The sequence below is a fragment of the Polypterus senegalus genome, chromosome 2 (assembly GCF_016835505.1).
Source record: "Polypterus senegalus isolate Bchr_013 chromosome 2, ASM1683550v1, whole genome shotgun sequence".
Lineage (NCBI taxonomy): Eukaryota > Metazoa > Chordata > Cladistia > Polypteriformes > Polypteridae > Polypterus > Polypterus senegalus.
In genome coordinates this window covers 135,387,648-135,401,873 of record NC_053155.1, presented here as the reverse complement: position 1 = coordinate 135,401,873, position 14,226 = coordinate 135,387,648, and the positions used below count along the sequence as shown (strand labels likewise).

The 14,226-nt window shown below is 40.7% G+C and overlaps 1 protein-coding gene across 2 annotated transcripts in view; it reads right to left on the bottom strand.

The window, feature by feature from the left end:
- The window catches only part of si:ch211-201h21.5 (uncharacterized protein LOC555526 homolog), a 32,107-nt gene continuing 17,881 nt past the window's right edge, over window positions 1-14,226 (bottom strand). For both annotated transcript variants that reach the window (XM_039746097.1, XM_039746096.1), the window contains exons 4-6: window positions 12,292-12,403; window positions 6,052-6,188; window positions 1-514 (exon numbers count right to left, since the gene is read on the bottom strand). In XM_039746097.1, coding sequence (XP_039602031.1) covers window positions 167-514; window positions 6,052-6,188; window positions 12,292-12,403 — 597 coding nt within the window. In that variant the 3' untranslated portion in view covers window positions 1-166. The remainder of the gene's footprint in view (window positions 515-6,051; window positions 6,189-12,291; window positions 12,404-14,226) is intronic.

Sequence of the window (14,226 nt, the reverse complement as noted above, 5' to 3'; positions counted from 1 at the left end):
ATACAATTATGGCAAAATTTTTATTGCTGTAAAATGATTTGATGAAAATATTTTTTTATACTACTGTATTAAGTTTCCAAGCCCTGATTGAGATCATTCTGATATTCACACAGTAATCAATACAATAGACAGCAAAGCTGACATTTTCCATAGCTTATATGTGCTGCTAGTTTAGTGCCATCCAGAGCAGCTCTTTGATTATGGTCATGTTGCACTTCTTCATTACAAATATCTTGCGAGTCGTGTTTAGCTCATTCATTGGATCCACTGCCATCATCCCTCGGGTTAAATGCCCACTCAGTTCTACTCTGGCAGCACATTCAGACATTTCAACTATTGCACTATTATTTATAGCAGCAGCCATGGCAAATGAATCATAGGGAACAAATCCATTTCCGAAAAGGAGATCTTTTCTGGAGGTGACCTCTCTAAAATATGCTCTGCAGGATGAAGTTATTTTCTTCATGAAATCTGCCTTTTCAGTACCTTGGTTCACCCATTTGTCAAAGAATTCCTGTATAAAAACAAGAGTAATTATATGAGACTTTACCCAGACATGTCTATCAGTACATCTCTAGTCATTACGTAATCCTGAACAGCTCAAATCGTCTCTGCTAATCATCTTTTACTAGAGGGAGAGGTTCAGCCATTAAACATTTGTTCCTTTCACAGGGCACGCACAAGTTTTGTATGCATTTGAACAGCTGATGTACCTTCTTAAAAAGCTGCTTTGAAACATTTGTGTAAATTTCATGACAATCAGTGGCACTGCCAGTCACAGAGTCATATGTCAGACTGAGTTTTTAACAAGCTGGAGTTGCCACCCTAGTGCTTTAATCAATCAACCTTACTCTGAACAACCACCTCCTCTCAGCTGTTCTTATACTTGAGATGGCAGCAGAAGAACTCGAACTTTGAAACTGGGTCTTAGGATTATGGACCATTCTTCTTTGGCAGCTGGAGTGCAGGACAACTCTTTAAGCCTAATGGCCAATCAGGCTTCATTTAGATCACTTTAATATATTCATTTTGATGATAGAGAGGCTTTTTCAATGTCAAAAAAACAAAGCAAATTAGATGCACTGTGATTCACTTTTCTACAACAATAAAATGTGAAAACTTCCAAGGGGATGAATACTTTTGATAGGCACTTTATCTATGAGGGTGCCCTCTACCCATCAGCCATCTTTGTCTCACTTTTCTGTCTTGTTCCACTCACACTTCCTGTTACGGCCATCTTTAATAATGGTCTCCTCCACAAGCTGATTCACAAAGCACATCTACTACATACTGTATTTACTCCACTTCAATTTTAATGTGTTTTCCTGGTGAGGGCCTGCCAAACTACATACACCAAGTCACCTCATTCTAGATAAAAACCTCAAGAAATATTACATTAAAAAAAATCCTGCCAACAGCAAAATTTGAATAAGAGCATAGGATAACAAACTAGTAGTAAGAGGGTGTGCAGCATGTTGGAGTAAAGTTAAGAGCCAATTATTTATAAGCAAATGAAGACTGAAAGATTCATTCATTGCAGTTTCCCTGCACAGAACTGCTAACAGTTTGATTATTTATTTATTTTGACTTCTCCACTTCAACAAAACATTTCTGCCTTCTAGAGGAATGTTTCTCTGGTTTGTATTTTTTGAAGCATGTGAATTTTTCTGCTATGATGAGAACTCGCCTCATTTTTTTTTTCTTCCTTTCCCTCTCAAGGTTGTGGCAATTACAGGCCAGGTTTGTCAGGTCTAATTTCCCTAAAGCCAAATACAGTTTCTATCATCTATAAAGGAATTCCTAGGGCATGTAAGAGATCTAATCCTTGCAGATTATCTAGAGTCTCTAACTACAAGTCATGCCAAAATAGATCTTTGGCAGGAGATGCCAAGAGACTTCCTCAATATATCATATTGATAATAATATATATAATAATATCCAAACCACTGCATCTGTCTCATTTCAGGCCAGAGAACTACCAGTTCTACTTCCAAGTACTTGACCCACTCACCCTGTTATGAAGACTGAGTTTGCTAACTCTGTGCAGGAACCTCACACACTTTATGAACTTCAATTTCTTTCTCTCAGATTCTACTCAAAGTAGATAACATTTATAAAACAGGAACTTGGACTCCAAAGTAAACAGAGTGTGTTGCCCCTTCACTAGGACCATGTTAGACAGCAACATTTGTTGGTCAATCTTATAAATGTGTTAACAAGACCTTGAGGTAATTCAATTCTTCTGTCAAGGCCACACATCTCATATTTCATAAGGCTCACTCTGATTCCTGTCACATACGCTCCAGACAACACTGGATATGTCAGTCAGATGCACAGAAGAGGAAAATCTAGTTTTTTGCAAATAAAAAAGATGACTGCTGCAGATCCCTAAACTAGATACTTGTCAAGAATCAACTGCACCATTATCAACTGGGTAAGAGCACAGTGCAGAGGAGGCTGTGGGGTCTGTGATTGCTAACCCTCTCATGGGACACAAATCACATGTTGACAAGACTGCGACAGTCCAGACTCTTCAAGAACATGTAAAAGGACAAACATGCAGAAGAAAACACTACACTGACAAAGAGCAAATGTTCTTTCAGTGTCAATTTACCAGGGATGCTCCAAGCGGGTTTTATAGGGTTGATCCAGACCACTGATTTCATATTACTAGAATTGTACTTTAAAAAAAAAAAAAAAACATTTTCTTCATTCAGCACCAGCATAATCAGCCATATTGAAGCCTTATATTCTATAATAAAGTGTTAACCTTGGCATTTTTACAGTTCAGTGGCAGATCACAGGTGTTACCTCTTTATTTCTTTAATTGACAAAATGAAATTCTATAGACGTATTGTTCAGTGACCACAAAAATACTAAAATAAAAGGTTCCCTTAAAATACATGGTTTAACTAATAAAACATATGCACAAAATATTTTCTATAATGCCCATGGCATAATAGAAAATGCTTGATATAATTACAAGCCACAATTCTTCATCTATTCTTTTTCTAATTAAAAATATGAGATGCTATACTAAACACAAGCTCGCTCACTGTCCACACTCAGTCAAGGAATGTCTGTTTTAAGTAAAAGACAAAATGAAAATATACAGTATGATCTCATTAAAGCAGCTTCTCTCTTAATTTCTGACAAGAATGTGCCTAACCCTAACCCTTTTCCTTCAAATCCAGGTTTAGCCAGAGAACATATAAGACTGCCATTCCTCTCCAGCCATGGAGTAACTCTTTCGATTGCTTTTTTTCAGTTTCTTACTCCACTTTCTTTAACGTCAAAGCTGATATTCCAGTCTTCTCTCCTCAAGTAAAGCTACTCTCTGTTTACAGGAAGTTTTGACAACAAAACTACAATCGCACTTGCTCAGGTACGGTGATACTTTGCATAAAATAGCACTACCACTAAATTACCTTAAAACTTCAAAAAGTAAATACTGAAAAAATTGATTTTTGAGATGAGCCAATTTACTCATCACCAATCGAGTCTTTTGGAGTGAAAAATCAGCTGATTTAGATTGGCAGCCAATTAATCGAAGCATCACGACAATTTACTATACAGCATGTATAGCTGGGAGGACATCTATAGGCCGCAGTGATATTAACCAATGTCGTGAATTTGTTTCATTTGCTTATATGATGAGTGACCTTATGGTTTTGAGCATGACCTGTAAGTAGAAACACCAATAAAACCAAAAGAGTTTTATTTTTCAACAAAATCACATTAAATATTTGTAACGCTCCTTAAGTTCTTCAGTGCCACTCAAAAACATTTTGCCCTACTTGTTCAGCCTCTCTTCCTTAGCCACCTCTATCACTAGCATAACACAATGACCCTGTGGTTATCACTCAGGGCCCACTCTGCTGAACCAATCGGTGTGGCATGTGTCTGAAACCACAGTTTCACAGACTAGTCCTGGAACCCATTGAGTGTGAACAGGGACCATGTTATGAAGCTGATGAACGATGGATTTCAGCTTTCCTTTACTGTTTCCCTGACTGACTGCCGTAAACTCCAAGGAAAATCGGCATAATACTGAAAAGTGATGTATGCATTTTGGGGAATGTAATAAATATGGACTGTACCCTCCATGTCATAAAAAAATGTGCACATGGTCCTGCTGGCACTAACTGGGATAATGAATTTCTTTGAAATTGGAGAGTCACTATGTTTTGCTTGTTTGGACTCCGGTTCATTGTGATGTATTCTAGTTTCATTCCTAGCCAGTGGCGTAGCTAGGAGGGGGCAGTCCGCCCCGGGTGGCACATTTTTGGGGGCGGCATTATTGGCCACAAGGCTCAGTACAATTCGTGTGTAAGCATCAGGGTTCGGAAAAATATCACTCATGTATGAAAAAAGTCAAATTCTCAGATTTTTTAACCACAAAAAATAATGTTCAGACTGTCCTTCTGCATCAGACACAGCAGTTGAAATGTATGAGGCAATGACGAAAATAAACATAAACGTTACACCGATAATAATTTCTAGGAAGATAAACAACTAATTTACAATTTATAATTTCGTTATTAATCTGAATGCGTTCTTGCTCTGCGCAGAAAACATCCCCACCTATCACTTGTATCGTACATTGGTTGTGGTTTTCGTAGCGTAATTATATTAAACTAATAATTAGAACACGGCTTATCAGTGCGTCTATACAATATCCTTGTCTAGTTGATGCTTATAAATGTATCTAAAAAATTATTGCAGTTTCTTAATATATGAATACATCTATGCAAAATGCATCTTAATTTTTCTCTATACGTCATTTTAATTTTCTATTCAAATAGTTTAACATATTCAGATATGTTGGAGGGCGGCAAATTGAAGATCCAAGAGCGGCACAAACTCGAGCTACGCCACTGTTCCTAGTCAAATTCCTGTCAGTCTGATTTGATTATTTCAAGATTCTTCTTGGAACACTGGAGGCGGCAATACTTAGTTTCAGGAGTCTGCATGCACAGACCTTGCCTTGCTTAATTGTTCAAACGACACATAACCAATTGCTACTGTGCCTGCTACCTCACAAACCATCACTTTTTGATTCTCAATTACAGTTCACTTCACAGCAACATTTCCTTCTGTCATGGGTCATCTTTGAGGAATGTCCTGCCAAAATGGAATTCCACTGCCCAGCTCTTGAAGTGGACTAGTCCAAGTACAGTACATGTTGACTAGGTGGGAACCACTTCCCTAATGTGTGTTGTCCTCCAGCTTCACAAATTTAATGATAGCACAATACTTGGTTTTACATTTTTTCGCATCCACGTTGACTTTGTTTGGAAATAACAAAGATACACAATCAACTGCAAATTCTGTAAACTTGTAATTCACATGTTTTAGTGTACAGGAGCTAAGCTTTGGTCACTTATGAAACCAGCACTGTAAATTGCTCTGTTCACATACAGGCCCGTTAACCACTCCTCACATATACTGATTATAGTACATTTATTGGTTTGTATAAAGGAATTTTCAACGTCCAGTACAAAGAAAAGAATGTTGGACACTACAGATAACAGAGGTAAATTGAAACCAAACAACAGTTAAGAACTTTTTGGGAAATAGTGTTTTAAAAGAGGTTAAATTGGAGACTTTCTTACTCAAAAATAATAGAAAGGGAGAAAAGACTTGGCCAATAAAATTTGCATATACAGTATTTCTGAAGGCATGGTCTACCTTGTTAGATGAGTAAGATTAGGACTGAGGTTATGAAATATTAGATCCATTTCATGCAAACTTGGGCTTACCTAGTGTCTCCTCTGAGAAGAACACGGTCAAAAAGTCCAGGACTACACTATAAACACAGCTTCCTCCCCTGTTGCCAAGAAGTAAAATGTGACAGTAAAAACTAACAAAGTAAACCCTTCTTCATGTGCCATGTTTTATCTGTTCTCTTTAAGAAGTAAGAAGAAATAGGATTCATTTTCTTAGTAAGTGAGCATGTATGTTCTGCTGGAAATTTCTTCTTTCTCCTTCAATAGCAAAACACATTTGTTAACAGAAATAACAGATTACAGGCAGGCAGTGGCAACTTACCCATGGAAGTTTGTTCTGACAAGTAAATTCCCATGTGGCAATGTAGGTAGGGCAAGAAAATTCATTAAGGACAACATGTGCTGCTTCTGGGTCCATGACAAAATTAAATTCTCCACACGCTGTCTTGTTTCCTTGACCTACACAGAAAGACACAAAGGCATGACATTAACCTTTTACACATATTCATACAGTATCTTTACACAAAGCAACTAGCTTCGACTGCTGAGGAGCTGAACAGGTAACATGTCGTCTAAACTTTTTAACAAATTTTAAACATAACTAAGTTTTCACACTGGCATAGACAGCCCAATAAAGACTATTTTGCTATCCTAATCAATGTTTTCTTTTTTTAATGCCATAATTAGACTTTTATTGTTTGACACGATTTTACACATGTAACGAGAATGGACACAACTATACAATGTTATCTGTAGGTATGCTACAAGAACACTTCACCATCTATTTGGGAATGGTTAAGTGGCAGTGGTTGAACTGTCATGTTGTTTTGAACATATAGATCAGTTACACTATCTCCTCTCACACAATGGACTGCTTATTCACCGTCATTATCATGATCCATTCCAAACAAGTACGAGACATACCAGAATAAACATGGGCCTGTATAAAAGTGCCACACTTTTAGCACCATATAACCCAATAAATACACTTTATTCTGTGGATAAATTGGGGATCCACTTGGCATTAGTATAGGCAAGTCCATTAACATTAATACATATAAAAGATATGTATATACAACTCATTTTTAATTAGGTTGGTGCAGTAAACTTCTAGTGCTTTCCACACCATTTTTTGTGGATCAAGTCTGTGACTGCAAAGGCCCTTTTTTCTGGGGAGTCCAACATAGTCTGTAACATCACTTTCCCTCTGCCATTCTAAATGAATTGATTAATTGCCAACTCCAAATTTGTCTTACAGGGGAAGAAGATATATATGGAAATGTCCTGCTGTGAAATAACACCCTGCCAGAGTTAGTTCTTGGCATACAAGATGTTCTTAAAAGTTATTGATGCTGTTGAGCTAGGCTCTCTCCACCCCCAAAACTCTGTAATAAATAATAACAAAACAAATTCCATCCATCCATTTTCCAACCCGCTGAATCCGAACACAGGGTCACGGGGGTCTGCTGGAGCCAATCCCAGCCAACATAGGGCGCAAGGCAGGAACCAATCCTGGGCAGGGTGCCAACCCACCGCAGGACACACACAAACACACCCACACACCAAGCACACACTAGGGCCAATTTAGAATCGCCAATCCACCTAACCTGCATGTCTTTGGACTGTGGGAGGAAACCCACGCAGACACGGGGAGAACATGCAAACTCCACGCAGGGAGGACCCGGGAAGCGAACCTGGGTCTCCTAACTGCGAGGCAGCAGCACTACCACTGCGCCACCATGACAAAACAAATTGAATAGTTTCATTTAATTTCCACTAGCTGTGTTACCTGGCTTCAACCCGGAAATCTCCAAAGACAATGGGCCTCAGTTACAGTGCTGTTGGTTATTCAGATGTATCAGAAGTATTATGTAACCAACGAAACACTTTTTTGTATATAATATTTGCAGTATTTTTTACCAGGGTCTACAATTATTAGTTCACTGGAACACCTTACTGTTAAATATGCTACATACAATTGCCCATGATTAAAACATTTCTGCGGAATATTCGCCACATGCAGTTTACGGTATAACAAATCGAGGTTGGCAGGAGGGCTTGGAGTCACTCTAGCACCACCAGTCGAATCTTTGTGTCTTGGGTTTATAGAATCCAACTCCTCCTGTATTTTTCTTTCCCTCCCTGGCATCTAAATTTAGGGTGTATAAGATGTGTTACCACATTTCAATTCAGTTTCGGTGCAAGTTCCTTCTTCCACTTCAGAGGTTATGCCACATATCATCCTGTTTTTCCCTTGTCAAAACACGTCTGCTTATTTACTTTTCTGTGCCTGCTATTGGTGAGTGGCGATGTTGTGCTGGCAGCATTCAACTGGCAGCCTGTCAGCGTTGAGCAGAATAAAGACAGGGTGCCTTAAAATAACCCACTTCCTATAGCATTATTATTGACAAATATCAACAAATAAAAAAACATGTCCACTAATTTTCTTTTTTCTATAGGGTCACCATATTTCAACCCAATCAGTCAGTTTTCTATTGTAGGGTGTCTTTATTCCTGCATATTGTATTGAAATGCCCTTTATTAGCAAATACCTAGTCTTGCCATATTTTAAGCTTTTTAAGTAAACAATAGTGTTTTTGTTGATGAGTGAGTGAGTGAATGAGTCAGTCAAGTTTTCACATTTGCATTTGAGATATATATATATATATATCAAAGTCAAAGTGAAAGTAAACTTTATTGTCATCTCAACCATATACAAGTATACAGATAGACGAAATTGCGAAGCTCAGGGTCCACAGTGTAACAACATGATGTGCAAATAGTAAATTAAAAATAGAATAAAATGTATATATATATATATATATATATATATATATATATATATATATATATATATATATATATTTATATATATAGTGACAGATAGGAGGCGCTATCACTCCCTTGGACCCCTGTCCACCACTCCAGACACCAGGTAAAAGTCCAATAGTTGACTTTATTAAATCGCCACAGTGCACAAAGAACACTTCACTCTCCTCCACTATACTCATACAAATCAATAACAAATACACAATAAATCAATCCTCCAACTCCAAGACACGTTGCCACCCTTCCACCCAGCTCAGCTCTCCGTCTGGGAGCTCCCACAATCCTTTTATATTCCCTGACCTGGAAGTGCTCCCAATCCCCAGTCCATTTGATCTTGTATCACTTCCGGGTCTGGTAAAAAGTCCTTTTCTTCACCCCGGAAGCACATCATTCCCCTTGTCCCTGTGACTTGGATGTACTTCTGGGGTGTAGGGAAAACACCCGTTGTTCCCCCAGCAGCGTCTCCTAGTGGCCCCACTGCATCCAGTAGTACTGAATGTCCATGATGCCCTGCTGGTCTTCGGGGAACCTCCATACTGCAGGGAGGGCTCCATCTGGTGGCTTGGGGGTATTGGCCAGGATAAACAGCTGGCCATACACCACAGTATTCCCCTTCCAGCGACGAATTATAATTTGGAGCGGCCTGCCCCAAGAAGAAAGTCTTTCTCCAAGAGGCCATTCCGGTTGAGCCTGGACTGATTCTTGAATCTTGTTCCCTGGAGAATCTAGGGGGAATATTAGTCCAATTTGACAGCTTGTCCCCCTCTCTCCAAGGACAGTTTCGCCAAATGTGGCCCAACCTTTGGCATCTGTAGCACTGTCTCCGTCCTCCTGGTATTCTCCCCCTGTGGGATTGAAAACAATTGGGAAACGTTAGGGCCACCCCTTCTCTTGCTGGGAAAGAAACCCCCGCCGCCTCTAACGGTGCTCTCTCTCCTTTGCATTTCTTAACAGGAGACCCCTGTATTATTTTAGAAGTCTCCCGTTTCATCTGGGGCTTGTCCACAGTTTGGGTCTCTCTATTGGAAGAAGAGAGCCCTTTTACTGTCTGCACCCCTTTTGTTTTATAAATTACCGGTGGCAGCGTCTTTAGGGCCTCCTTGCTCCGGAAGTCAGTACTATCTAGCTGCCCCGGATCGATCAGCCCTTCCCCCGACCACTTGGTTAACGAACCGGCCTCTCTTGTAGGGCACGCCGTGTATTGGCACCCGCTATTCATTAGAAGCGGGCCCGGATTACATTGCGTCCCTATTACTTTATTTACGGTACCGGCTTGACTCACCTGTACCGCCGCATCATGAAATAGGGGAGGCTCTCCACCAAACCGCCGCACGTAGTCTCTCACCTTCTCCAACAGCGCTTTGGCTGCAGCACCCAACTCCCCGACGATCTTCTTGATGCTCGTCAGGACCTGTAAGAAACTTAGTATGGGTTCGATCAGCTTTTCGAGTTCCCATACATTAATATTATTTACTTCGGCCGGCAGAATATTCACTTCCTTGTTTGTCTTACCTGCCGGCCGGGAGCCAATGAGCACGCCCGCTTCTGGCATGTGCTCTGACGGGTCTCGCGGAGGTTGCTGGGACATGGAGTTCTCTTTGGCTGCGGTCGAGGGTCGGGTCGCTTCCTTCAGCGGACTGTGGTCTGTCTTAGTTAATTTAGCGACATCCTGAACAGCCATTTCCCGACCCTCCTTACCTTTTTTCGTGGTGAGCGGTGCTCCGCTCGCCTCCCCCTTCCCCTTCAGAAAGTCCAAGTCCGTAACTTTGGGCTCGAAGGTGCAAACAGCGGGACGCGGACCTCCTCCTTCCCAGAAAGCACTGGGTTTGCTGCCATGTCCCTCGTCAGCTATCGTCATGCAGAAGTCTTTTCCCATGTGCTCAGGTTCCAAGAGGAGCACGCCATCGTCTTCTGGGCTGTCTTCTTTTCCCTGCGGAGCCTCCAGGTGATCATCTCCGAGGTACATGCATGGAACAAAGTGAGTTATTACAAAAGGGTTTTCAATAACGTTTCCGGCACGTACTTCAGAGCGATCGTTGGTTCCTGGAGGTTTCTCCGGACTTGTAAGGCCGTTCCGTGACTCCTCCCAAGCGTCGGCCATTGCACACAAGGCTCTCCCACTGGCGTTGTCGCTCTGCTTGCCCTTCTTCTTCCCCATTCCGGACTTGGTGAAGGTAGGATCTGGCGTTTTTGTGGTGGGTCTGAATGCCGGCTTCTTGGGGTTCTCTGCCCACAGAAAATTTAAATACAGGTCCTCTGCAAATGACGCTAGAGTATCCTGCTGACTACGCCACTGTAACAGATAGGGGGCGCTATCGCTCCCTTGAACCCCTGTCCACGAGTCCAGACACCAGGTAAAAGTCCAATAGTTGACTTTATTAAATCGCCACAGTGCACAAAGCACCCTCTCCTCCACTATACTCATACAAATCAATAACAAATACACAATAAATCAATCTTCCAACTCCCAGACGCGTTGCCACCTTTCCACCCAGCTCAGCTCATAGTCTGGGAGCTCCCACAATCCTTTTATATTCCCTGACCCGGAAGTGTTCCCAATCCCCAGTCCAGGTGATCTTGTATCACTTCCGGGTCAGGTAAAAAGTCCTTTTCTTCACCGCAGAAGCACGTTATTCCCCTTGTCCATGTGACTTGGACGTACTTCCGGGGCGTAGGGTAAATACCTGTTGTTCCCCCCTGCAGTGTTTCCTAGTGGCCCCCACGGCATCCAGCAGGGCTACGTATAAAAACTGCAATGTCCATGATGCCCTGGTGGTCTTCGGGGAACCTCCATACTGCAGGGAGGGATCCACCTGGCGGCTTGGGGGTATTGGCCGGGATAAACGGCCGGCCATACACCACAATATATATATATATATATATATATATATATATATATATATATATATAGTGATGGATAGGGGGCGCTATCGTCCCCTTAAACCCTCATATAATGTGTCAGACACCAGGTAAAAGTCCAAATAATTAATTTATTAAATACAATAAAGTGCCAAAGCACCTTCACCTCCACTATACGTTCAATAATCACAATAATAATAACAATAATCAATCCTCCACACCTCCCAGCAGCTCAGTCACCCTTCCTCCCAACTCGGCTCACTACTGGGATCTCCCATAGTCCTTTTAAAGTCCTTGACCTGGAAGTGTTTCTGTCCCTTCTTTTTGTAACACTTCGGATCAGGTGAAATCTTCTTCTTTTCTTCAACCCGGAAGTACGTCATTTCCTCTGTCCCCGGGACTGGGACGTACTTCTGGGCTATATGGAAAATACAAGTCCTTGGGCCTCTGTGCAGCATTCCTTGGTGGCCCCCACGGTATCCAGCAGGGCTGCGAATTAAAACTCCAAAGTCCACGATGCCCTGCTGGAATTCGGGGCACCTCCATGTTGCAGGGAGGGCTCCATCTGGCGGCTTGGGGGTACTGGCTGAGATAAGCTGCCGGCAATATTACACTATATATATGTATATACTGTATATTTATAAATTATACTTATGTGGTAAATCCATTTCTAAAAGTATACCTGTTATTATTCTAATCTATATAATGATAAACTTTATTCTCATGTAAACCTCATAGTTTAACCTATTGTATAATCTATAAATATAATATAATATAATATATATAATATAATAAATATTTAATTGTAAGATTCTGTATCCCTTTGTTAGTCATGATACACTGAGTTGAGGTTGGTGGGCAGTTAGTCTCTCACCTTGCATGTTTCCTCCCATAATATAAAGATTTTTTAGCTTCTGAGGAAACGTTGGATCCATTCGTACTGCCAGAGCCAAGTTGGTTAATGGACCAATGGCAACAATTGAGACCTGAAAAAAAGCATACATTTTACTCCCGGTGAGGTCAAACTGGTGTCTCTTCCCTAAATTCAAATCCTCATTTTTACCAATTCTGCATTTTAATGAGCCCCGTGTTTTGGCTTTTTCCAAGATATCAGTATTTTTTTTTTTCAGATTACAGGACTGAATTTACACTGCTGAGTTTCAGCCATGTGTAACAGGAGAGGCAAGTGCAGGAATGCTGAGAGCAAGAATTTGCTGCTATGTAGCCACCATATGGCTAGAAGCCAAATCTGACACTATTTTAAAAAGGAGTTCTTCATTTCCACTATTAGCTGAAAGAGTTGTTCTGTAACTCTAATTCCTCTATGTTTTTGTGTTTTTCGAATGGACCATTATCATAAAGATTTGTGGAAAACCAGCCCTTGTTCAGGTAAAAAAAATCAGCTGTTGAGAACAGATACAAATCAAAGTTACTTCATTTATCACAAATCAATACCACACAGTTCTACTTACTAAATCCATGTCTACAGTTGAGTACCACGAGTTGATTTATCTCACCTGTAGTATAAGCCAAATCCAAACAAGACCATAGTTAAAAATTTTGAAGATACACTCACTTGGAATACACCCTATTTAGATGCGAGCCTTCAACTGCTGAGACAGCTTCTCTGGGGGGGTATTATTTGGATGTTAACACCTGCAAAAGCAAGGTTATAATCCTTTGTGTTGTGTTTGTGCCCTGAAAGTGGATGGTCTGGTGACAGAATTGATGCCGCTGCTCATGACAAACCCAGTTTCATGCCTAACAGAGAGTTTGCATTTTCTATTCTCCAGCAGTTTATTTTTTTCTTCTGAATGAATGAAATTGAGAAAGCACATTCTTAAATCATTTGACCCTACAGGGATGTTTAACACCTTTAAGGCAGTAATGTTAGTGCTAGCACCAAAATTATTGTAATTGTCATAGAATAACTTCATTGGTACCACCTCAGACCCCTCTTATTCACTAAACTATTGTTATTTCTAAGTACTGATACAAACCCCTTTGGTATGACTTGAAGTCATTAAGTTCTCGATTGACTATATTTTACAGCTGATTGTTTACTGGACCATGACTACCTTTCTGCACAACATATTCCTAATGAAAAATGATTACTTGAATCCTTCACACCAGTGCCTTTTTCTAAAAAAACACTCTGCTATAGGAATCCTTTAGAAAGAGCTGAACTCATTTTTTCTAGTCTGCTTAATCCAGACCAAGGTCAGCTGGAACCTATCCTAGCAAGCATAAGGTGCAAGGCAGTAACAAATCCTGGAAAGGGTACCAGTCCATCGCAGGATGAACACACACTACCCAGTTACAAACTAGGGCCAATTTACTGTTGACAATTCACCTAACCTGCCTGTCTTTGGACAGCAGGAAGAAACCAGAGCAACCAGAAGAAACCCATACAGACACAGGGAGAACATGCAAACTCCAAACAGCGAGGACCCAGGATGTGAACCATGTTCTACTTACTACAAGGCAGCATTGCTACCACTGTGCCACTCCAGAGCTGATACAGTGAAAAATCAAGAACATGTGATCTCAGAAAATGGCAAATCTGCACATATTTTTCGAAGATCAAAGCAGAAGCAAAAGTTTCACTAAACAAGGAGATATTTATGTCCTTATCTACTTTCTGACTGGCTAGTTTCCAGGATTTAATTTTACCATCCTTGACTAGAGACTCAAGTAAATTGGGCAAAAATCTCTTGGCATCAAAGGGTAGAAATATAAGCAATGCATTATGCCGAGTTCATGTGCTGACATAATGTTAAAGCGGCATCACAACTTGGTAAATGAAAGT